The following is a 26,220-nucleotide window of genomic DNA, read 5'->3' as shown; positions in this document are numbered from 1 at the left end:
AACTGTAAAGATGGCAAGTCCCACAAAAAGACCTAAAGAAGAAACTGAGACAGTTTCCGGCTTTATTCACCACGTGTCACCAGTGAAGTTTTCAGCAAACAGAATTCATTCATTGCGGTGCTACAGACCGGGCGAGAGGAATATCATGATGCTACGAAGAGGCAGAGATTCTTAAAGGCTGAACAGAACAGGACTGCGCTCTCCTTTAGGAATGTGGAAAAAAAACAAAGTGAGTGATTCTGTCATATACGAATGTATCCCTGTTTATCAATGTGTTGTCCTAATATGTTTGTTTGTCTGTCAGGTTTAAAGGGAACGTCAGACTTTGATGTGCTGATAAACAACAGAACTGATGTGACGGTAACCGCATTGATCTTTGGTGTTAGGAATCCTCCAGCAGATAAGAAGACCAACCTTGAAGATGTCAGCAAGATGGTGGCTGGCAAAATGGTAAATACTTTGGACACTACATGTACTGCAAATTCTATTTTCAAACTAGAGTTGGGCGATTATGGGCTAAAAAAAAATCACAGAGATGGTTCAAAACTATGTTTACTTTTATTTTGGTTTTACTTAAATCTCTCCTTTAGGGTTCAAGTGCAACCAAAAGCAAGCTTGTATTAAATACAAGCTCGATTAATCGGATAGAAATTTCGAGCTGCACATTGAAGGTAGATTTAAGGTGGAATAGACTACTCAGTGGCAACTTTTTAAGGGTATTTGTTGTCTAAATGCGAGTGAGACATAAATTTACTAAGAATGTGATCTTTTATGTGTAGCAGACTTTAGTAACATTGAATGAGAGAAAGTAGAAAGTGAAACTGCTTTCCGGCTGCACGTTTAAGGTAGATTTAAGGTGGAATAGAATACTCAGTGGGGAATTTCATGGATAACTTGTTCACTAAATGCGAGTGAGAGATAAATTTACTAAGAATGTGATCTTTTATGTGCTTTAGTAACATTTAATGAGAGAAAAAACAGAATTTACCTTGGTCTTACCTTGGTTACCAGCGCATCCCGCAGACCAACATGTAGCACATATTTACTGAACATGCTCCTGTTTTGCCAGGTTCAGACTACACGAATTTTTTGAGTCGTCAGTAGGGGTGTGACGAGACACTAATATGACGAGACACGATACTGGGTTCACGAGAACGAGACGAGATTTAAAACAAAAAAAAAATTAAAGAAAATGTCAAAAATGAAAAATGGCTTGAAAATTTGAGTTTTATTTGACAAAATCATAGAACGCAAACTTAACAGACTGGTTTCTCTCACACATTGATTTTAGAAGAAATAGAAATAAGAATAAGTAAAAAAAAAACTTTTATAGGTCTTATATAGTGCAAAGAATAAATGCAAACCACAACAAGTCATATTAAGACTATGGTTTGTGTTTTTTTTCTCCTAATTCTCTTGTAATTTAACTATGCATAACCATAACCAGTTATATTAAGACTCTGCTTGAAGTGCAAACATAGATAGAACATTTTTATATACAGTACAGAGCTAAGAGATTAGTAGCTGCCTATGAAACAGTCACGTGTAGGATTTACTTACAGTATTTATATATGGTTTGTGTCTTGTTGGTCACTCTGTTACCGTTTATTGTTTCCACTGGAGCCAAAATGCAGCCAGATATACAATTTAAAAGTAGCAGAAGCATCTTCTGTGCCAGGGGTATTTAATTAGAATTCAGTATGGTTCAGTTAGAGAAAATTTCGACAGGCCAAGGTCCGGACCAATTGTAAACTTGTGTTATGATTAAGTGCTATATCATGCATTTTATTGTTATTATTTTAGACCAGGTTTTCTCATTTTTATGTAGTGTTCTATCTAAAGGAGCACTTTTAAAGAAGTTATTTAAAGAAGGCGAGACATACATCGTTAAAAATGCTTCTATTAAGGAAGAACCGCCTTAGCTGCCAAAAATGTTTCTTGCACAGGGTTCAGGTTTCTTCCACACACCTGCACTGAGTGTGTCTGAGGACTGAGGTCAAGCTGGACATGGAGACCATTTACCCACCATCAGAGGTCACTGCTCTGTATGATGCAAAGCTTTTCACTGGGAAAAACAAACGTAATAAAAAATAAATAAAAAAATAATAACAATATCAACAATATCACGTGGATTCGAACCCCAGCGAGCCATGAGAAGGGGCTGAATGTACTGTATAATCTCACTGCGCCACCATGGCATGTGTGTTTGTTGTAGCCCTTAGAACAGAGTAGGACGAGTAGGCGGGAAATTAGAACAAAGAAAGTCCAAACAAACAAAATTCTAAGTAAACAACCTACTGGAAATAGTAAAGAGTGGTGGGGGTTTATACGAGGGAGAACGTCTCTGGTCTTGTATTTATTTTTATTTCTCTCTTTTATTTATTTATTTGTTTTTTCTCTCTCACTCAGAGATGGGAGTGGAGAGGAAAAGACAGCAAGGAAAGAAAGATATAGGGTGGCTACAGACCACTGGAAAAAAGGGGAAAGGCACAGAGGGCGACAGGTTTCTCTGGGAAGAGATAAACAGACACACAGTTGACTGCTCTGGAGGAACAGGTCCAGCCTTCACTGTGAGAGAATATCTGGAGAGTTTCTTTTCTTTTCTTTTTAACAAACTGGCGTGATCTCACTCTCAACTTGAGTGTTAAGACTCTGGGCTGGGGTGCATCTGAGCCCAGCTTTTAAAGCTTGCACATAGCTGTCATCAATAGGTGTAGCGTGGCCTCCCCCTAGTGGTCGGAGGGCTGCGGTGCCGGTGAGTCCTCACATTAAGCCTACTCTTGGACTACGCAGCATTTAGAATTAAGGTTTTTCATTAAAATGAATATATAGTCCAGGACTAGGTTTGATCCCTGTCTAAGCAGATAGGTCTCTTTACATTTTTAGTGTAAAATAAATATTCAGGTTAATTTGCTGAATCTTGTGACTGTAAACAGGTAACATGTTTTGTGAGTGTTTTTTTCTTTCTCTCTCTCTTTAGGTGAGCTCTATCTGAACTGTTATCTCTGGAGAGGACATCTCTCTGAGGGATGTCACCATTGAGGATGAGGGGTCTCTGTGACACTTTCTCTCTGGATGGAGGCAGACACTCTTCCACCAAAGGACCTTCTGAAAAAGTTTGCAGGAGCTTCCTGTGAACAGGAGCCCACTGCTACTGCAATTCTCAAAAAAGAAGAGGGATCCTTGCTGGACATTTATAAGAATTAACAAAGCTGCGTCTTTGTTTCTCCTGTGACGGTTAACAGTTGTTTGTCACGGCCGCGCTCTGTTCCCCTGTGTTTCAGCGTGTCCTAGTGTGTGTCTCAGTAATTTTCCGTTATGTGTCTGTAATTTGTAGCTCCGCCCTTGTTACCTGTCTCCCCAGGTGTTCATTGTTTTGTGTTAGTATATATAGTACCCTGTTGTCTATGTAATTCCGTCGGTCTTTGCACCTTCCTACGTTGTCTGTCTCGTCACGTCTTAGCTTAGTTTTGCCACGTATCGTATTAGCTCTTCTCCACGTTTCTAGTTCTTTGTTTAGTTTGTATTATTTGTTTATATCTCTTGTTTGTTTATATTCCTTGTTTTGTACATATTTACATATTTATCCTTTGTATATATATCCCTAGCCCTGTTTTGTTATTATCTGTTTAACTTAGCTCTGTGTTGGTTTTCCCTGTTTGTTTATGTACATTTACTTATTCATTATTCCCCTGTTTGTTTGTTTGTTTACTTATTATTCAATAAAGTCTGTCTTTCCCGCTTTTACATCCGCCTCCAGTCTGCTCCCAGTGTTACATTGTTCAGTGTTCAGGTTATGTAACCAGTGCAGGAGATGCCACTGTGTTGTAAAAAATTAAAACAATGGTTATTCAAGGGTTCTTTAAATAAAATGTGTATATATATATACACACACACACACACACACACACACACACATATATATATATATATATATATATATATATATATATATATATATATATATATATATATATATATTTCTCCCCACACTACTGCACCTTGTTTTTGTCTCATGTATGTCTATTGTGTCCCTGCTGTATTGTACTCATAGTGTCTCCCATTCTCTTTTATTATATCTATTATCTGTACCTGCTGTAAAATTGGGAAGGAGAGTAACGTAATTTCAATTCTCTGTATGCCCTGTACATATGCAGTATTGACAATAAAACTACTTGACTTGACTATATGTATGTATATATATATGAATATTTTTGTTATATGAGGTGTTGGCGGATCCTTTGGTTTTTACCTCAATTTCCCTGACTAATATAAAGAGCTGAATCAACATCATTAATAACTCATGTCACTGAATTAAATGTGTACCTTAATTACTACATGAACTAATACATTAACACATGTACGAGACATGCTTACTTCATGTATATTCATGATGACTGATGATGTATTATGTGCATGAATTAATGATAACTCACTCATAAAATACTGCATAAATTCATGCCATTTTCACAACGAATTCGTTTAAAACTGATATTTGCAACACTGTGTATGTAATAAATGCTAAAGTTGTACCTGATGGACTTCGCCCTCACTGTTATTGGTAAACTTCAAGTGACGCCCCAAGTTGTTTTTGTCATCCTATTAACAAATAAACTCTTAAACAATTCATTCTTTATTTAACAAATAATTAGTTTAATACTGAAATCTGCATATGAATTTCGAATATTTTACAGGTGTGAAGTACCCTTCTATACAGAAATCAGGATGGTCCATTGTGATGTCAGAGAGTGATTTTACAGGGAGGAGCTGATCTCAATTTATGGAAAGCTTTCAGAATACATAAATAGTAAGACTTTAGACAAGGTGAGCAACAAACAAGATCTGCTGCAGTACGATCTCCTTTTCAAGAACCTGCAGGACATCAAGAAGGTAAATGCAAAGAAAATGTAACCATAATATTTTAAATGAAATTTAGATAAAAAATAATTCTACCTGAATCAATGTCACAACGGCACTGACCTTTCCATAGTAATTAGTAAGTGCTGTTTGTTTCCTCAAAACAGAACAACTATAACTGTTTCTTCACAGCAGAGATAATTATTAAAACTGCTTTTAAACTGCAGTTTTAATCATTTAAATGAGCTCTGTGTGTAACTCCAGCATCAGTAGCAGTAATGCTAGTAAATCTACTAAATAAAAAACATTAGTTTTAGAAAATGGAAATAATGGGGTAAGTTTTCTTTCCTATTTTAGTGAAATACTTTGTTCTACTTTGTAAAATTAAAGGAAAACCCCAGAGAAGTAGTTATACAGTGATTTAAATTAGAGTTTTAGCTGTTTAGATCCATTCAGCTCCATGCATTGAGGACTCCCTCGCGGGCTCCCTCTAGCGGTCATGTGGTATAATGTGACATAGCGGGGGAGGGGGCGGGGCTCTACATAACCCGGATGAGGCTGAGCTTCCGGGGTCTGTAGCTGGAGCGCCGGAGGAAGATCAGCTGAACTACAGAAGGTATGGAGAAGTTTCTCTTTTTCTCTCTTGCTGGAGGTTGTTTGATGTGTTGTAACAGTAAAAAGGTCATTATTTTGCTGTGATTCTATTTTGAACTACAATTCCCTGCACCAACAAGAGAACCGCGTGTTTTTAATTATTAATTATCCCTCCGCGGCCCCCGTAGCTCCAGAGGAGCTTGAATACAGCACAGGAGGTAAACAGAGCTGAGGAGCTCCGTGAAAAAGGGCTGTTTTAAGCAAATATAAGTATTTTTGAGAAAAGTTACTGGAAAAATGAGCTCTTATATCAGTTCTAGTCACTCTTCTGTGCATTTTTAGCGGGTATTGAAGCATATTTTGCCTAATAATTAATTATTTCTGCCCCGGTCGGGTTATCAGCTCTGAGGTACAGCCGTTTCAGCGCCAAAACACTACATGTGACTGAGCCTGAAAATGTGTGTTCATGTGCTGTATTTACTTCTGTTTCATATTTTATAGATATATATCCAGTTGCAGATGCTTAATAATCGACTGGGATTATTTTTCTTGTGTATGTGCAGGTATGTTGTGGTTCTTTCTCAACGTTTTGTTCTGCTGAACCGACTACTATAGTTTAGATTTTCTGCCTCAACATGAGCCTAAACCCCAGCCTGAACTCCAGCCTGTCTGACCCGATGCATGAACTCGGGCTGGCGGGAATTCCCCCCGCTGTTCTCGGGCTCTCTCAGGTTCAGCAGAGGAAAATGTTCTGTGTTTTAATGTAATAAATCACACTGTGATTTTTGTGCTGATCCACCAGTTACAGCTTATCTGCGCGTTTAAAGCTCAACGCATGAATTAATTGATGCGCTGCGCAGGTCAGGCAGAACGTGCGGGATTGAGTCGGTGATATGTAGGAGATGTATATGCAGTTGCAGACACTTAATAATCTGCTGGGTTATTTTTTGGTGTAAATGTGTAGAGGGAATAAAGGCAGGAGGAGAGAATGAGACCTGCCTCTCCGTCTGCTCTTTAACAAGCATACTAGAGCAGCAGACGAGCTGCTACATTTGGCTTGAGAAATATTTGGCATTATGATGTAAAATGTATCAGAATAAGTGGATTTCTAAAAATGTGTCCACAATATCTGACATAAATTTGTTAAATGACTCTAAACAAGACATCACATATTACTAAATTACCAATGTTTAAAAATGTAGTAGATCCTGTTAACTAAGTCGTGAGTTTTTTAGGAATTTTAATGGTGAATAATGTCTAAACTTTTGTCATGTAATAACTAGTTGAAGCATTAATTAACAATTTTACAGTGTTTCTTACTGTTGTAAGCACAGTTGACTGATGTAAACTAATTGTTAATGTTACCTTTATTTAAAATATTTTGTTACATATACAGATATGCCTAACAACGTGACTTAAGTTTGAACAGAAGTAACATTATAAAGAAAAAATATTTATTTCAGCTGCTGACAGCATGTTTTATACTGTACTTATTTTATTATCTACATTATTTCATGCATTTATAAGTTTAAAAAAAAACTTTAGTTTTAAACACTGGCTGTATTTGGAATGGCATACAACTATACTGCATACTGCACTAGTATGTACTGCATACTACACACTGCCCAGTATGTAGTATTCGGTACTCCAACTATTTTGATTGTAGTACCCTACACGCTCCCGTGACACACCAGTCAATGCTCTGTCAGCACCCCCCCTCCGCCCACCACAATATCATCGACAATCGCGTTGTTTCACTGTAAACATTGTCATCTGCCCATTGAGGAGACATCGTCCAACCCTAATTACTGTCATTGTTTAAGATGCATGAAATATTTTATAATTTAGTGTAAAGGAAAAGGCTTCGGACATCATTGGTCACATGATCAATGTAGAACGAATCAAGCTTCGGCACAGTGATTCAAACCACTGCATGTTGTTTTTTCGGCACACGTTTCTTTATTTCTTTCTTTCTTTAAGTTCTCAGTTTCTAGTGAGACCAGAACAGAATTAAGAGTGTCTGAACAGTGGGAAGTCCTTATAAAGGCACTAAACAGGTGGCTGGAAGACCACCAGCGCCCCCCTTTTTATGGAAATATGAAGATGTCCCAGTAGTTTTATCTGTATAGTTTAACTCAGAGACTGTAAAAAAAGATGGAAGCCGTGTCTCCGTTCCCATTCATTCAATGAAAATGAAGCCAAAATCTTCCGCCATGTTGGCGATCCTGACACCCGATTCTGCGCAATAGTGACCAGAGGAGGGAGAAAGACTGTGGATAGCAACCTACTCATTTGAATAACCCCGCCCCTGAGGGCTGCCTCGCGGTCACAGACTGCAGAGCGGGGCGGAGCGGAGCTGACGGTCTGTTATTGGTCCCGCCCATAAGCAGCCCTTTTACAATAACCACACCTTTTTTGAATAGAACTGAATAACGTTTTAAAAAACGAGTTCTGTGGGGATATAAAATTTTGACAATATAAGCAGAGGTTACTGTTGCATTTAAATAATGGAGGTAGAATAGGCTCTAAGCATCAGCAGCAGTGACATATTTCCGCTTTGGTTTATACCGGCACTCTTACTTCCTGTTTGCATTTTTAGCAGCGAGTACTACAGGATATGTGGAGTTTATAGCGAACGCAAATGCAATATTATATCGGAAGGTAGCCTGTGCTCCTACATGGGGATCTGCCCTATTTTATCCCTATTCTGAAAGCAGCGTGAGATGCATGCTTTATGATGAATTTCACCAGATCAGCGCTCCAGCGCTCAGATAAATACATGGTGGACGGAGCCGGCACTGCCAGGGAGTGTCTCTACAAATGTAAGTAATTTTCTCCTGTATTCCCACTCACCGCTGCATGTGTTTATCAGACTAGTATGTTTTAGACTCTTTTAAGTTGTTTTCCAGTGTTGCCTGTACGTTATGTAATGTAAGACCTGACCGGGTGAAGCTACCGTTAGCTTATCGCGCTAATTTACCGGGTAAGCTAACACGCATCTAGCCGACTTACAGAGTACCAAACGCGGCTGCAGTGCTGAAGAAACCCCCGCTAGGAAACAAAGATACCCCGGCCGTCCAGTATTACAAAACCTTTAACTGTTTTAAGTCACTGTTACGTATAAGTTATTTAATGTGTAAATAGTTTAACTGTTAGATTGAGTAACTGTGGATTAATGTGTAACTAAGTGATTTAATGTGTAAATAGTGGAATTAAGCGCTGTAAGCTCTGTTTCTAATTCAGATTATTTTGTTCACAGGGATGAACATGGGCCAGGAAAGATGAACTCCGGTCAGACCGGCTGGAGGCAGCGTTAGCTCCTTTTATGTAGAGTTTTTTTCTGTGAATTTAATAAAGTTTTTTTGCTTGTTGTGTTTTTAGTGTCATTATGCTTATTTTAGTATCACATCTCAACTAGTGGGTATGGGTAAATGTCACAATTATTTGCAAATAAAGAAGTTTATGAAACATGTTATGTTTCTTATTTATGCAACTAAAAGGTAAAACTGTGTGACACGTAGCTTAGTTTGTTAATTTAGCTTTGATGGCTTACATAAAATATTTGTTATATTATGGTTTCATTACTCATGCATTTCTGTAAAGCAGGTAATCAAAAATAAATTAAATATATAAATAAAACTGACCATACTCGGAGTTTGAAGTGAGGGAAAGTGTATAATTAAAGTAAATCAGGAATATTAAAGTTAATCTGTAATATTTGGGTGAGTAAAAAGAAATATCTGCCGTTGCTTTAAGATTTATCCTGAGGTAAGTGGTTAATAACTTTAGTTATTAGTAAACAGAACTCACGAGCACAGCGCGCTAGACATGATGCGGTATGCTGACTCCAGAGCGTGTCCCGAACGCGCTGCCTCATAATATTCTTTATGGGTGAAAATGCTGCCGAACAAGGGAGTCATTGCCTTTGAAGGCAATGACTACCTAGGCAGCTGTCTTCGGATTGGACCGCATCTTATATCTTAACAAAATGCAATGATGCAAACACTGTATGTAAAATGCCATTGTTTACAATGCACTTATAGCTAACCGGAAATGAAAATGCCGGTATAGATGAAGGCGGAAGTCTTACGTGCATAGAGCCTATTACAGTATACTAGAAAAAAAAAACGTGATTGAGAGTTGTCTGTTTTGCCATTGAAACCCATGGGGATGGGTGGAGTTACACAGCTTTCTGCAGCCGAACAGCAGGGGGCGCCCGGCCTGTGGTGGCTTCACTTTTGAGAAATGATGCTCTGTCCAGCTATATACAGTCTATGGTTTAACTGATTTAGGCAGTTCTGTTCCGTTAAATGACTTGCTTTTATTTTAATATTCACTGGCATTTTTGTCTTTTCCAGAAATGAAAATATTCTCCTGAAATTCACCACCAACAACCAGGATATTTATCAAAAGATCAAAGTTAAACTGCTGAAAGAGGGGAAGCACAAGCAATCCTGAAGAATCTGGAGAACACACAAAAATAGTTTGCTACATTTAACAGACAAATAAAGCCAAGTCCCGACATGGAGAAACATCAGCACTCTGTCAAGAGTTTTACTAAACAGAGTGATCTCAAAAAACATCAGCGCATTCACACAGGAGAGATACCGTATTACTGCTCAGACTGTGGGAAGAGTTTTACTGAACAGAGTACTCTAAAAATCCACCAGCGCATTCACACAGGAGAGAAACTGTATCACTGCTCAGACTGTGGGAAGAATTTTAATCAACAAAGTACTCTCAAAACACATCAGCGCATTCACACAGGAGAGAAACCGTACCACTGCTCAGACTGTGGGAAGAGTTTTAATCAACAGGGTCATCTCAAACTGCACCAGCGCATTCACACAGGAGAGAAACCGTATCACTGCTCAGACTGTGGGAAGATTTTTACTACTCAAAGTGAACTTAAACAACACCAGCGCATTCACACAGGAGAGAAACCATATTACTGCTCAGACTGTGGGAAGAGTTTTAATCAACAGAGTACTCTCAAAACACACCAGCGCATTCACACAGGAGAGAAACCGTATCGTTGCTCAGACTGTGGGAGGAGTTTTACTACCCAAAGTTATCTCAAAAAACACCAACGCATTCACACAGGAGAGAAACCGTATCACTGCTCAGACTGCGGGAAGAGCTTTAATCGACTGGGGACTCTCAAACTGCATCAGCGCATTCACACAGGAGAGAAACCGTATCACTGCTCAGACTGTGGGAAGAGTTTTAATCAACAGAGTCATCTCAAACGACACCAGCGCATTCACACAGGAGTAAAACCATATTACTGCTCAGACTGTGGGAAGAGTTTTACTACCCAGAGTGATCTTAAAAAACACCAGCGCATTCACACAGGAGAGAAACCTTATTACTGCTCAGACTGTGGGAAGAGTTTTGCTACACAGAGTCAACTTAAAAATCATCAGCGCATTCACACAGGAGAGAAAACTGTCCCAAATTTGTTCCACGGCAATAAAAAGCGCAAATCGTAAATCTTTCAGACAGAACACCTTATCCTACACAAATGTTTCACTTTGTCACTTGGGACACGTTCCACCAGAAACAAACATGAACTGAATTTAACAACGGATTTTACAGATTCAGTAAAATGAATCTGATCCAGATGATGTTTATTGAAATTAATGTTATGTTTTCTCGTACGTTTGATATTCCAGGACATTCTCTCGTTGATGTACTTTTACTCTTTTCTAATATATATTTATATATATATGTAATGCTGAAACTATTTTTCCAGTAAACTTTCATACATTTTATATTCTAAGCTCTGACTCATTGGTCATCATTTCGTGTTCGTAACACTAACTTTACCAAGTGCAGATGCGGTCACTGCACTTACGTGCCGACTGCAACCGAGTGTATATGCTGTCAGGAGGCTAACGTGGACCATTTGCTCAGAGATCTTCCCTGCAGAACCCTGAGCAGAACTTTTCAGATGCTTGTCTGAGAGCCAGAATTTTTGGAGGTGTCTATTCTCTCTCTGTGTGAGGTCCGTGCAGAAACCCTGCAGCCCGTCAACAGCAGGTATTGCCATCCCATAAACTAGCCTGTTTATATACATTTAAATATGTAGCATGTAAAGTCCAGAGTTCATTAAGACTGATTGTTGATAAACCGTTCAGTTTGTAAGTTAAAAGGCTTGCTGGGTAGCTAGCTTCATTTAGCTAGTGTAAGCTAGCATTGGCTAGCTATCTTAACAAGGCTAGCATTAGCTATTTAGCTAACTAACTTAGCAGGCTAAGTAGCTAATGCTAGCTTTGTTATCTGTTAACTGTCAGCTGTGTGTCGTTTGGCTCATTCCATGCAGCTCACAGCTGCTGCTTTTATAGTAACTCCAGTCGGACGGTCTGTACATCCCAGCTGTTCAGAGTTAAAATTAAAAAGGAGGAAAAAAGCCTCGGACTTCAGCTTATTTGTCCAGCGAACAACTAAATTAATGCTCCTGACTCAACAACCCTCTCCTCCATAGTCTTTGTGTAGAAAATGCTTGCTACTAACTCTAGCATTGCGGCTAACCCTATAAAATTATACTACACCCAGTATTGCTACACCCAGGGGCAATACAAAGGTGCCCTCTTTGCATCTATTTTTGGTTTGGCTTTTATTATCCATTAAGGAACCAGTGTAGGCTAATAGTTATTTATATGTAAGGCGTTGGAGAACCAACCTCGAGACGTCACTTTCAGCGCTGGAACAAGATGGCGCTACACTTACTTAAAAAATGACGTTTAGATTGCTTATTATTTTAATTCAGTTTTACTGACAACTGTTAAACTTATAAAATTTGTTAGAGTAAAAACTCATCTTGCGAATTATATTAAATATTGAAGTGTTTCCACTCTGAAATAAAGTAGTTAACGTTAGCTAAAGTAGATAACTAAAGTATTCCACACTGAAATACAGTAGTTAACATTAGCTAACCTAGCTGGCTTAATCTTTGCACTCTGAAATAAAGTAGTTAACGTTAGCTAATCTAGCTAGCTAAAACATTCCACATGTAAACAAAGTAGTTAAAATTACCTAAAGTAGCTAGCTGAAACATTACACACTGAAATAAAGTAGTTAACATTAGCTAATGTAGCTAGCTAAATCTTTTCACTTTGAAATAAAGTTAACATTAGCTACCCTAGCTAGCTAAAACATCCCACACTGAAATAAATTGTTAAAACTACCTAAAGTAGCTAGCTGAAACAGTACACACTGAAATAAAGTAATTAATATTAGCTAACCTAGCTAGCTAAAACATTCCACACTGAAATAAAGTAGTTAATATTAGCTAACCTAGCTAGCTATAAAGATTCCACACTGAAATAAAGTAGTTCAAATTACCTAAAGTTGCTAGCTGAAACATTACACACTGAAATAAAGTAGGTAACATTAGCTAACCTAGCTAGCTAAAACATTCCACACTGAAATAAAGTAAATGTTAGCTAACCTAACTAAATGTTAGTTAATTTAATTTTTTAATTACAATTTTGAACAGTGTTAACTTGCATGGTAAATTTTGAATAGGCATGGTGACCATCACAAAGTGAAGCATTGATTATTTAATATAAGGAGTAAATGTGTGACGAATACCAGGACCCGAGGATACGAGCGCTGATTAGTAAACAGGTTTATTTACAGGACTAGGCAAACAGAGGTGGTCAGGGACAGGCAATGTCACTCATTTGTATGCCTACAAGACGCCAGGTCAGCCAAAACATTAAGTACACACAAAAACTCACCAGTCAGGCAGCCTATTACTGTGAATAAGTTTCACATTGAAGGGCAGCCTTTAAAAAGTTTTTTTTTAATGTGATATGACATAATATTTGTCTCATTTACCGTTGCAGTTCCATTATAGTTAGCTAACTATTGAACACTATTTTACACTAAGCAACGCATAGCCCCTTCCATCAGAACACTGAAAAGGGGTTTGACAGCCATGGCCCCACCCCCGTAGTGAAAATCATGAATCTGATTGGTTAGATTGTCCTGCGACTTTGCTAAAGACTCATTACTACAACCTTCACAAAATCAGTAGAAGGGTCACTCAGACAGACAGGCAGAAGTCATTTTAAAAAGCTTTGATTGGTTAGAACTGCTGTCAGTCAGATAAGAGTCCCATAGCCACTGAAAAACACTGACTAATGCTTTTATTTAGTTGCTGTTTTTTATTTTAGTTAATTCATAAAATATATGCTCATAGTTTACAATAACTATAATTAGAAGGGCCTTACTGCACACCACTGCTGTAATCTGTAAAAACACTTTGTGAGTTGCTCTGGAAAAGTGCTATACAAATAGAGATTACTAACTTACTAGCATTGTAAACCTGTTGGGAGCATCTGCTAAAAGCTCTGTATCTCGGTAGGCTGGCAGTAACCGGATGTTTTTTTTACTTTACCCAAGTCCATTATTGGAATTCTCATTTGGGTGCCTGTTAGTACTTACACAATAATAACATAAGACATTCTGAAGATCCATCAGGGTCACAGTGAGGTTATCAACCATTTCTTGGGCGGATATTTCAATATAAAAGTTTTTTTTTGTTTAAACACAGGCATATAAGTAAATGTAGAGGTGAAGCAATACAAACATAATAGAAAAAAATGGAAAAAAAGAAGAGGAAACTAAATAATTTGAATGTTCTTAGAAACTTTGAAAATCACAAAAAAAAAAACATTAAGCAAGATATGACATCCAATAAGAAAAGGATAAGAGTATATAGCTTGAGTAACACAACAACCAAATATACCTCTATATCCCTCTTTGGTAACAGATTTTTAATCAGACTGAACCATAGACCAATGAGAACACCAGCAGAGGGAGTGAATGAGTCTGCAACCTTACTGCGCTACACAAGCCTGATTTGGGTTGATTTCAGTATGGGAACTACAGCTGGAGTGTTTTATTTAACCTCTGGAAAGGATTTTTTGGTCTCTCTGCGGGTCTGGATGCTCCTCTCTGGTCTACATGACAGTACCCGGCACAGTGTCGTCTCTCTGTAGCTCTGGGTCTCACTTTTGTGATCACTCTCTCTGGAGTGGCTAAGTTGGTGTTTTCCCCTTCTCCTTTTTATATGGATGGGCCTGGTGGTTATTAGCATTAAGCTAAACTATGCTAAGCTTGGGAAACTAAGCACGGCTTTTACAGAGTGAAAACAGAGATACTGGAAATTAATGGAAATAATTAAATCTGCATATACTAGAAAAGCGATTAAATGCTTTTAAAACCTTCTAAGCATAAGCACTTAAGATTTGATCCAAAACGCTTGGATGCAAGCTAAGAATCCTACTCTACTACTAACGACTACAACATCTGAATTTTAAAGACTAAGTTATGCTAACCTAACATCTGGTGCAAGCACTGGCAGTGCCCTCACTCTAACTTAAACGACCTTCCCTTCTTCAGAACTAAACTCATAACGTAACTACCCTAAAAACTGAGCTGTGTCTCACGAAGAATGTCCTGGAATATCAAACATACAAGAAAACATAACATGGAATTCAATAAACATCATCCCTGGATAAAATTCATTTTGCTGAACCTGTAAAATCCATTGTTAAATTCAGTTCATGTTTGTTTCTGGTGGAACGTATCCCAAATGACAAGGTAAAACATTTGTGTAGGATAAGGTGTTCTGTCTGAAAGATTTACGATTTGCACTTTTAATTGCCGTGGGACAAATTTGGGATAGTTTTCTCTCCTGTGTGAATGCGCTGGTGTTTTTTTAAATGACTCTGTTGATTAAAACTCTGCCCACACTCTGAGCAGTGATACGGTTTCTCTCTTGTGTGAATGCGCTGGTGTCGTTTGAGATCACTCTGTTGAGTAAAAGTCTTCCCACAGTCTGAGCAGTAATGCGGTTTCTCTCCTGTGTGAATGCGCTGGTGACTTTTGAGATTACTCTGCACAGTAAAACTCTTCCCACAGTCTAAGCAGTAATACGGTTTCTCTCCTGTGTGAATGCGCTGGTGACTTTTGAGATTACTCTGTAGATTAAAACTCTTCCCACAGTCTGAGCAGTGATACGGTTTCTCTCCTGTGTGAATGCGCTGGTGTATTTTGAGATTACTCTGTTTAGTAAAACTTTTCCCACAGTCGAAACAGTAATACGGTTTCTCTCCTGTGTGAATGCGCTGGTGATTTTTAAAATGACTCTGTTGATTAAAACTCTTCCCACAGTCTGAGCAGTAATACGGTTTCTCTCCTGTGTGAATGCGCTGGTGTCGTTTGAGATCACTCTGTTGAGTAAAAGTCTTCCCACAGTCTGAGCAGTAATGCGGTTTCTCTCCTGTGTGAATGCGCTGGTGACTTTTGAGATTACTCTGTAGATTAAAACTCTTCCCACAGTCTGAGCAGTGATACGGTTTCTCTCCTGTGTGAATGCGCTGGTGACTTTTGAGATTACTCTGTTGATTAAAACTCTTCCCACAGTCTGAGCAGTGATACGGTTTCTCTCCTGTGTGAATGCGCTGGTGTTTTTTGAGATTACTCTGTTTAGTAAAACTCTTGACAGAGTGCTGATGTTTCTCCATGTCGGGACTTGGCTTCATTTGTCTTTTAAATGTAGCAAACAATTTCTGCGTGTTCTGGAGATTCTTCAGGATGGCTTCTGCTTCACCTCTTTCAGCAGTTTAACTTTGCTCTTAGTTAAATATCCTGGTTGTTGGTGATGAATTTCAGGAAAATATTTTAATTTCTGGAAAAAACAAAGAAAAATGCCATTGAATATTAAAATAAAAGCAGGTCAATTAACTAAAGAGATTCTAAGTCATTCTAAGTGAGTGATGTTACCCTTTAATCTGAAGCTTTGAGGCGTGTGCCGAAAAAACGACACACATTGGTTCAAATCACATTGCCGATGCTTGATTTGTTCTTCATCACGACAGATGATGTCCAAAGCTTTTTCCTTTAAACCAATTTATAAAAGTTTCCACACATTAACCAAATACATTAATCCAAATCAATGCTTCACAAACCTGATTTTTTTTTAACAACTCCTGATAACAGTTCATTATTTTCCACCACACTGGCTTCAGGCTAACAGTGATATGCGCTCCTGAGTTCAAGATGTGTTTTTTGGAAATGTTGATCCGATGCAGTTGTCTTGTTGGTGCAGGGAATTGTAGTTCAAAATAAAATCACAGCAAAATAATGACCTTTTTACTGTTACAACACATCAACCAACCTCCAACAGGAGTGTAAAATATAAGAGTCTCTTTTGTTTACTAAAGGTTAACACAATCATAACAATTTGTAAGAATTCATATTATTTTATGTAGTCCTTTTTCAATTATTTTTGTAGTCTTTTTAACCTCTTACACAAATGTTTAATTGTGTATTTTTGTCAAGTTGCTCAAAGTGTGATTCTTCTTCTTCTTATTATTATCAAATTCATGTTTTTGTTATTATTATTATTATTATCATCATTATTAAAGTATCAGCAAAAGAGCAGCTGGAGACTGTATTCCACAGTAATGGTTTAACTGGGATTTCTTAAAAACAGCGGGGCTAAAGATGTTGTAATTTGCTAATATTTGTGTTTGTTATTACAGTGAAGTAGCAAGTTTTCTGTTAAATCAGTAAGCTAATAAATGTTACTTGTGAAATTCCTCTTCTTGCCTGAACTTTTCCTCACTATAATCACTAAATCTTTCATTCTTACATTTAATATTTTACAAGTGGACTTTTATTTTGGCGGGAGAGTCACATGAGTTACCAGCATCTGTTGTGGTGGAACCGGAATAAGTAAAGGAAAATTAACTAAACTAAACTAAATTAGTGTAACTAAGAAATGTGTAGAGACTGATCACACAAACTTAAAAAGGAATTTCCACAGAACTGATTTATCTCAGGTGTGTATTAGTGATGTGGGGGAGGGGGGGGCAGGAGTGTGAGGTTCCGTTATCCTGTGTATGATCTGTAAAGCCCCCCCATCCCCAGCTCCACGACCCCCTACTGCAGACTGCTGAGCAGAGCTAGGAGAAGATCCAGTGCTGGTGGTGTAAATGCTGCAGATGCTGAAGGTGGTGAAGGTGGTGTTGATGTGGGTGTAGGAGTGAATGTAGAACAGAGAGAGAGAGAGAGAGAGAGAGAGAGAGAGAGAGAGAGAGAGAGAGAGAGAGAGAGAGAGAGAGAGAGAGAGAGAGAGAAACTTCTCCGTACCTTCTGTAGTTCAGCTGATCCTGCTCTTCCTCCTCTCCAGCTACAGACCCCGGAAGCTCAGCCTCATCCGGGTTATGTGGAGCCCCGCCCCCTCCCCCGCTATATCACATTATACCCCATCACCGCTAGAGGGAGCCCGCGAGGGAGTCCTCAATGCATGGAGCTGAATGGAGCTAAACAGCTAAAACTCTCATTTAAAACACTGTATAACTACTTCTCTGGAGTTTTCCTTTAATTTTACAAAGTAGAACAAAGTATTTCACTAAAATAGGACAGAAAACGTACCTCTATATTTCCATTTTCTAAAACTAATGTTTTGTATTAAGTAGATTTACTAGCATTACTGCTACTGATGCTGGAGTTACACCCAGAGCTCATTTAAATGGATTAAAACTGCAGTTTATAAGCTTTAATAATTATCTCTGCGGTGATGCAACTTGTCTCATTTCTTTTATTGTTGAGATGGTGTAAATATGAATGAGGCTTTAAATGTTTTCTTCTTGTTGGTACTTACATAGATGAAAATAGTAATCTATTAAAATAAATAGAAAATTATATTTAAATAAGTGGAACATACTTGGGTTGTGGGGGCTGCTGCTAAATGGTTGTTAGAATTGGGTTAACTGCACTTACACTGAACTCTAAAATTAAAGCAGCAATTGCAGTTCTGGACAGTATGCAGATCTCGTTAGTCTTGATAATGAAAAGGTAGGACATTTTTCATGTTCTTTCTGTTTACAACTCACTCTGAGGAATTCTGAGCACTTCAGAGCACTGACTGGTGTGTCACGGGAGAGTGTAGGGTACTACAATCAAAAGTGTTGCATTACTGAATACTACATACTGGGCGGTGTGTAGTATGCAGTACATACTAGTGCAATATGCAGTATAGTAGTATGCCATTTCGAATACAGCCTAGGACTGAGATAAAGTGAGCTATGGCTAGCTGCTCACTTTCTCTTATTATGGCTAGACACTGAAGAGTAACTGTTTATTATACCTTGGGTGTATTGACAAATATCTTTCAATTATGATTACTTATCTTAGTATCTATAATTACATAATCATTGTGTGAAACCTTGTATTTTATATGCATTAACCAATACTCACATTGTATTTGATCATTTTTATTACTCACAGTGTATTTTACACACATTTATATAAGAAGATTAACCAATAACCACAATATATATTCTTTAAAACATTGCTTGATCAGGCATGTGACTAACACAGACTCTATTATATGACAAATTAACCCACATGATACATAAGGCATTTACTAACACATAGGATTTATTATATGGCGTACTAACCACGCGCCACTAACACATTAACATATAACATATGAAATCTATTGTGTGACTTGTGTAGCTCATGCTTGAAGCATTTCGTTCACTGCATGACCCTAACTAACGGCCATCAACTCGACTGGTACACTCGGTACGAGACTACATTTCTACAGAGGAGGCTTTTAGATCAAAGCGGCCTTCTGTGTGTGGGGGAACCTGCAGCGGCTTCAAAGAGGGGGGTGACGCACACTCACACAGATAGTGCCACGATGTTCCATTCTGGAAGAACACAGTCAAGGCTAAAGAGTAACTGTTTATTATACTTTGGGTTGATTGACAAATATCTTTCAGTTATGATTACTTATCTTAGTATCTGTAATGACATAATCATTGTGTGAAACCTTGTATTCAATATGCATAACCAATACTCACATTGTATCTGATCATTTTTATTACTCACAGTGTATTTTACACGCATTGATATAAAAGATTAACCAATAATCACAATATATCCTTTACACATATAGTAAAACATTGTTTGATATGGCATGTGACTAACACAGACTTTATTATGACAAATTAACCCACATGATACATTTACTAACACATTAACATATAACATATGAGATGTAGCTCAGGCTTGAAGAATTTTGTTGACTGCATGACCCTAACTAACGGTCATCAATTCGACTGGTACGGGGCTAAAAAGGCTATTAGATCAAAGCAGCCTTTTGGTGAGTGAGTGCCTCCCTAAAAAAACTCTACTTCAAAGCGGGGGGTGACGCACTCACACAGATAGTGCCATGAGGTTCCATTCTGGAAGAATACAGTCAAGGTCAAACACTAGTGGTCCAGTCAGACACGTGAAACTTCAGTACTAACACGTGCATGCTAACATGAGATGATTTTAACAACGCCTCATCAACAGGCTTACGTCATTTTGGGTATAAAACATGGAGTCAGATCAGAGGGGGGTCAGAACTTATGCTGGGACGGCTGTTAGACGGTCTTTCATGTGTGGGTTCTCCTGAGTATTCAGTACTTTGTAATAAATACTTGGTTTGCTTTCAACTTCACTCCACTGTCTGACTCTCTCTATCAAACGAACACGCAGGGGAGTTGTACCCCGGACGAGAGGTGGGAGTAGCCCACCTTTCATTTTCTTTTCTACAACAATTTGGTGACCCCGACCTCTGAACGAGTCTGACGAAGGACAGCATCCGGCACTGATCCACTCACGGCCGAACTTAAAAACACAGGTAAGCAGAGCCGGTTTAATCAAATTCTGCATATTGGCTATTTCAAATTTGAGTGGAGCGGCTGTCGGGCTGCTGTCCGGAGGGAGCAGTAAGCATACCAATGTATTTTACTCGTCTTTTGTACATAGGTGAATTGAGACAAGGGTCTCCTCAGGAGTTGAGACAAGGGTCTCCTCTGGTTTTATATATAGGTGAGTTGAGACAAGGGTCTCCTCTGGTTTTAAGGATTGGACGCTGGCGTGTCCCCCCGGCTTCTGACGAGATGTTCGGATAACGGCCAGGTGTAAGCCTACCTCGAGATTGATCCGCTCGTGAATTGGTTCAGAAAATAACAAAAACAAATAAAAAACAAATAAAATAAAATATCATAAAAAGTACATAAATGAGGTTCAGAAAATAACAAAAACAAATAAAAAACAAATAAAATAAAATATAATAGAAAGTCAATAAATGAATAAATAAAAATATATAATAATCATAATAATAATATAAGCAGATACTGTTGCTGCTCTAGACATTTGGTATTATTAGTAGGTGCTGTAACTATTATGAACTTCTACTAGTTGTATAAATAATAGTTCTGGTATGATACGGTGGTTGTAAGGATTTGTTCTTAATGCAGATGTAAATGATGACAATTCTAGCATTGGATAACAGGTGTGCCTTGCCAGGCAGGGGGCTGTATTCCCATAGATTAATGATTTGTTATTAATACAGATAGAAATAATTGACAAAAGATCGGGTTCATATATTGGGCGTTTCATGTTGAAAGTTGCGGGCTTTAAGAAGCGTGACTGGGACCATATGGAAAGCCTTCATTAGCGCGTGAGTGTTAGTTTAAAATAAATGAGTAGTTTAAAAGTGTGAACGGGGGTCCTTAGGTATAATCGAAGGCGGACCGGGAGCGGTATCTCGCGGGTGGGCAGCGACCCACTGCTTGTGTGCATGGCTTATTCGTGTCTTCTCTGGGGTAAAAGAAAACAAATAAAAAGGGGTATACATAGCCGTATAAACTATAAGTTTGAGGGAAGTGAGTCTGTGGCCAATAAGTGTGAGAGGGTATGCGTGTGTATGTGTGCTTATTCCAGGAACTGAGTGTGTCTGACTTTGTGATTGTGTATGTGCGACTGACAGAGAGACAAAGAAAAGGGTCTACGAGTGTCTGTTACAGGGATTAAAAGTGTGCGTGTCCAGTTTTCCTGTGAGAGAAACAGAAAATGTGTATCTTGTGTGGCAGCGAATTAAAGAGTGTGTGTGAGACAGAGTGCGTCCTGTGAGCAGTGTGATTGGTTGAGTGTACGAACTCTTGTGTGTCAACGAAATAGGAATGGATGAGTCCCACTGCAGGGGAGGAGTCCAAGGTGAAGTAGGTGGAGTTGGTTCAGCCTATTGGTTTTAGACTGAGAGGTTGGTTATTTGTGAATTAACGCTTGTGAGATATCATAGAAAATAGAACATAAGTTCAGTAGGGAAATAGAGTAATACACAGTGAAAATGGGGGACAGAGGTGAACAGGGGGAAAAGGCTTTTGTATGGGTAGATAGATAGATATATATATAAGAAAATATAAGGATATAAGAAACCTAACTATACAAGGTTAGGATCTATCTGTAAACGGAGCAGTGCAGTAGATATTACTAATGGTCATAAATAATTAAATAATTAACAGAGTAAAGTGCAATGACATCTATTATGACAGTGACTAATGTGAAATAGAAATATAATATAATATAAATATGCATACGTTATACGACAGTTCTAAAATGAACATGTGAAAATGTGAATACCCAATCATGAGTTAAGTATACTTTAATGTAAGCGAGGTTGGGGAAGTGTTAATATAAATAATTAAGTTGTTGAATAATGTCAGAGAAGGTGTGTGACTGGATAGATAATTAGAGAATTTAGAGAATTTAATAAAGGGATTATGGGGTTGGTTAGCAACACAAATACAAAATAAAAAGAAAAAAGAAAAAGGGGAGTCAGAATTGAGGAAAATAATTAGCTTAATTTTGGGTATTGGACTATATCTTGGGGCCCTAACCTAACAGGGACATGTGTCTAACTCTATATTCTATAAGCGAAGCTAATAATGAAAATAATAAAGGTGTGTGGCAGTGTCGGAATCGTTTCCTATAGCAGAAATACTAAGCAATTTGGATTGGCCATTTTTACAATGCTTTGTCGAAACTCAGCAGTATATTTTTTCCCCATATAGTTCACTATTAATTACATTATATTATAATAATATTGTACAGAAGATGTATGCTAGAAATTCCAAATATACTATGCCATGCAGTACTGGTGTAAGATGTCCTCAGAGCAGGACAAATAAATATGGTTTCTTGTTTGATTCTTAAATAACCAGTTCAATAAATAGAAAAATGCTACATAGTGAATAGTGAATGAATTAATGAGTGAGCCATTCCAAACACAGCTTTTTCTATCAGGTGATCAGTTGGTTATCTTACTGTTCGTTTCTTATTCAGACTGATCTCAGTTCAGTCCTAGCTGAATGAGACTTATATAAGACAGATGTAATATCTAATTTCTCTATGATCTCATGTATATCCGTCTATGCTAATGTTTTGATTATCTTAAGAGCGATAGTAGATTTCAGAAAACAGTGAGGACAGACCTTATTTTTATTATTATTATTTTTTTTTTTAAGGAAACGCAGTGTTGCATCTATTTCAAGCTACAGGGAATTTGGTATTTTTCTGATAAGGAGACATAATCAAATGTATTGAAAAAATGAGCTTTCTATTTTGCTTTCAATATGCTTTACTTTCTGCAATGACGAACTTGCTTTACTTTCTTTCTGTATAGTATTAAATTAGACTAAAACGAGATCTGGAAAACAGCATAAATTTAGTTTTCATGCTTATACAATGCCACCTATAAAGCAAATCCATAATTTTCTGGCTGTAGCATGAACAAAATCAGCTAAGCAATATAAAATTGTTTCATCTGCATAGTGGTAAAGTTTGCAGTCTGAGCAGCAGAGCCAGCAATGTAATTTATGTATATATTAAATAAAACTGGACCAAAACTTAACCTTGTGGTACACCTTTAAGGTACAGATGCAAAATCTGAATAATTATTCATTGACATGCACTCTTTTGGGTCTATTCCAGAGCAGTGTCATCAAAGCAAATAATTTAAGCTAAATTCAGTGGGAGAGAAAAGGTGATAATGATGGTAATAAATGAAATATGTATACAGTAATAATCTATAATAAACCATGGGTACTTGGTGCCGTGCACAGGCTTTCACGGTCAACACCAGAGTGTGAATTTATGACAGTACGACACACCTGGGTTTGCGTTCCCTAGCTGTACCCTGCAGGAACACTACGGCACTGAATGTTGATAAAACTGTGCTGCTACGCTGTGTGAGGTTCAGTGGGATAGGCTGGTTAGCCAAAGACGGGTAAGATCCCAACGTACTACAACGGGACAACCTAAGGCAGGCACAGTCTCGATCTGACCACCACATGCATTTTAAAAGAAAACGGAGAAAACGGAGAAAACATCGTGGAAGGGAAGCGCAGCCCAGGGGGAGAGTGAGTGGATGAATGAAGTGATGGGGTGTGTGTCAGTGGAGGCCTGGGCAGGGCAGACCGGCCAAATGGACAGTAAAGAGGGTGAAGCAATTTTGTGTCAAGTTCTCTGAAACAGAAATTCTGTTTCAGAAAAAGGGGGAGAGGTAGATAGATGATCATTATTGCCACCATTATTTGCCCAATAATTATTTTATAGATATAGAGCATTTTTTTTAAACTTTTAGCTTGTTTATCTTTTAAAGTTTGGTTTTAAAACAACCTCTATGCAGATGAGCAATTACTTTCAGCAATGTTGTAACAGTCTTAACTTTAAGACACACTCAATCCTAATTTAAAAAGAAGAAATAAGAAACTTAGAAATCACAAAATTGAACTTTCACTATTCAACATGTGAGTCACTTTTGGAGCAAGGGAAACAGTAAGTGAGATTTGATAAATTGTTTAAGGAAATATATGTATTGTTGATAATTGTGAAAAGCAATCTGCTTGGCATTGTATATGCATAAATACATATTGAAAATATTGAAAAGTAAATGTAAAGCATTGTTCGGATTTATTTGCTATAATAACGTGGACAAAGCAAAGCATAACATCTGTGTTTATTAATATTGATAATATTATTGTCTGTAATGGAACGATTGATACAGAGAAAAATAATCACGTTCCACTTATCCAAATTCTTAAAGCACTTAATAAAATCAACTAAATCTAGAAATCAAGGCTTTATAAAATCTTGGGAATTGAAAAAGTCAGAAATATAATTACTTAATAAATAGCACACTGCAGAAAATTAAAGTGGCAGGTAAAATAATATAGCCACAAGCGGTGATTCTAAAGTCCAAGCAAAAGTAACCCAAGAAAGCTCAGTACATCAATATGGAACCATTCCTGAGACAGAAGCCACATTATGTGTAGTTTGTGCAGAGTTTAAAACTTTGGGCCCTGATATTCTATCAATCAGTGTGGAGATGAATGGGAGAATAGAGCAGCGGATCATTAAAACTTTGCATGGAGCTATATATAAAAAACATGATTAGATGTATTTCCAAGTGTTTGTTTCTTATCTATTATCTATATAGTGTTACCAATACAATATGAGAAGCTTTCAGTGGTAGGTTTAACAGCAGGTGCATTTAAAGCAGCAGTTTTGTGCTGTGAAGCAGTAAAATATGGTCTGTACAATGATGCTGCAGAGTTGAGGTGTGTTCTTTGGCTTTGGTAGTGTTTGTGAGAGTGGAAGTGGAAGTGTTTGAGTTTGAGCGTGTGTGCATGCATGAGACATAGTGTGTGTCTGGTGGTAAACTTGGTCGTGCAAATTGGAAGTGTTTGTAAGATCTAATTTGGATATAAGAGATTAGTTAGAGCAACAGGGAAGGAGTTACACTAAAAGGGAAAGGGATGTGAACAAAAGGAAGCTAAAAGCCAGTAATTAATGGTGCTGACAATTAAATGTATTAATTTAAAATTGAAAATTACTAAATGTTAGGTATTTAAAGCACATTTGACAGTAAAAATCATGATTGAGTATAACTGAAAATCAGGACAACTGAAGGTAAGAAAACAAAAATTGGGCTGAAATCTGTGCACAGACAAAATTTAAATATGAAATAATTAACTTCCAAGGGGAAATTAGAGCTCAAGTCAAGTGTGATAAATGTATTTTAACCATGTATTTTAACTTGCAGGAAGGAGACACGGAGGACGCCTTAAAAGACTTCCAAAATGAATAAGAGAACCTTAAACATGATTATAATGAATATAAAAGTCTCGTTTCAGATCTGTTTACACAGGGGGAGAAGGAGAACGTGGTGCACAGGTGGACCAGTCCAGACACAGAGTGAGGGTTACTCCGCCATTGCGCACGAAAGGGGAACGAGCCTGGCTGGATTGGGCCTTTCCAGGTGACTGAGAGAACAACGTATGCAGATCAACTGACAGGCGAGGGTTCTACAGCTGTGCAACAACAGAGATCGCTTAGAGAGCCAGAGGGAGAGGTGAGCACAGCAGCTGAATCGTCTGACCCAGATGGAGGCCCGCAGCAGGAAGGAGGGGTAGCAGAGCCCCCGCAGCACGGGCCTGGCCTGGCCACAGCAGAGAAAAGATTTCTCAAGAGCACAGCAGCAGCAGCACACAGCCTGGCTGTGACCAAGTAGAGGAATTGAGGGAGTGACTCATTCAACAACGTTTCGATTGCGTCAAAGTACACTACATACAAGACTCTTAAACACATCTCATTAAAAACACACATAGTCTTATCACACACCAACTCATACTTTTCATTCACTGATATTGCAGACACCAAGAGCAAGAATAAAGCTCTTCGTACGTGGGGCTGAGGTAGTCTACCTTCAGAACCGTGAAACAAGAAGAAAGAAGAAACGAACAACACGCATTGTAACTTTAACATTTACACATATAGGGTTATAAACTGTGATTTGCTAAATTAGGGGGGGAACACATTATTTTTTCTTTACAGGTTGTACTG

General features: G+C 38.0%; 5 protein-coding genes across 12 annotated transcripts in view; 3 read left to right on the top strand and 2 right to left on the bottom strand.

The window, feature by feature from the left end:
- Positions 1–11,233, top strand: part of LOC125801359 (zinc finger protein 484-like) — a 126,855-nt gene extending 115,622 nt beyond the window's left edge. For 3 of the 6 annotated variants that reach the window (XM_049477956.1, XM_049477960.1, XM_049477957.1), the window contains exon 2: positions 9,810–11,233. In XM_049477956.1, the coding sequence (XP_049333913.1) occupies positions 9,975–10,943 (969 nt within the window). In that variant the 5' untranslated portion in view covers positions 9,810–9,974 and the 3' untranslated portion in view covers positions 10,944–11,233. Of the gene's footprint in view, positions 1–5,436; positions 5,474–6,435 lie in introns of those variants that run through there. The other 3 variants (XM_049477959.1, XM_049477954.1, XM_049477958.1) reach the window with 3 other exon arrangements.
- Positions 1–17,682, bottom strand: part of LOC125801449 (zinc finger protein 239-like) — a 155,456-nt gene extending 137,774 nt beyond the window's left edge. Inside the window, exon 1 of the mRNA XM_049478204.1 lies at positions 17,623–17,682. The gene's annotated coding sequence lies outside the window, so the exon portion shown is untranslated. The remainder of the gene's footprint in view (positions 1–17,622) is intronic.
- Positions 1–26,220, top strand: part of LOC125801343 (zinc finger protein 239-like) — a 210,248-nt gene that overhangs the window by 54,064 nt on the left and 129,964 nt on the right. The window contains exon 1 of one of the 2 annotated variants that reach the window (XM_049477911.1): positions 4,781–4,890. The exons of the other annotated variant lie outside the window; for it this stretch is intronic. The gene's annotated coding sequence lies outside the window, so the exon portion shown is untranslated. Of the gene's footprint in view, positions 1–4,780; positions 4,891–26,220 lie in introns of those variants that run through there. 2 annotated transcript variants of the gene reach the window in all.
- Positions 1–26,220, top strand: part of LOC125801126 (uncharacterized) — a 101,347-nt gene that overhangs the window by 4,007 nt on the left and 71,120 nt on the right. The gene's annotated exons all lie outside the window — the stretch shown is intronic.
- Positions 14,071–26,220, bottom strand: part of LOC125780521 (zinc finger protein 239-like) — a 115,594-nt gene continuing 103,444 nt past the window's right edge. Inside the window, exons 1-2 of one of the 2 annotated variants that reach the window (XM_049478130.1) lie at positions 17,623–17,682; positions 14,071–16,156 (exon numbers count right to left, since the gene is read on the bottom strand). In XM_049478130.1, the coding sequence (XP_049334087.1) occupies positions 15,123–16,010 (888 nt within the window). In that variant the 5' untranslated portion in view covers positions 16,011–16,156; positions 17,623–17,682 and the 3' untranslated portion in view covers positions 14,071–15,122. Of the gene's footprint in view, positions 16,157–17,622; positions 17,683–26,220 lie in introns of those variants that run through there. The other variant, XM_049478131.1, reaches the window with a different exon arrangement.

This window comes from Astyanax mexicanus, chromosome 4 (assembly GCF_023375975.1).
Source record: "Astyanax mexicanus isolate ESR-SI-001 chromosome 4, AstMex3_surface, whole genome shotgun sequence".
Classification (NCBI taxonomy): Eukaryota; Metazoa; Chordata; class Actinopteri; order Characiformes; family Acestrorhamphidae; genus Astyanax; species Astyanax mexicanus.
This window is presented reverse-complemented; position numbering and strand designations above follow the sequence as displayed.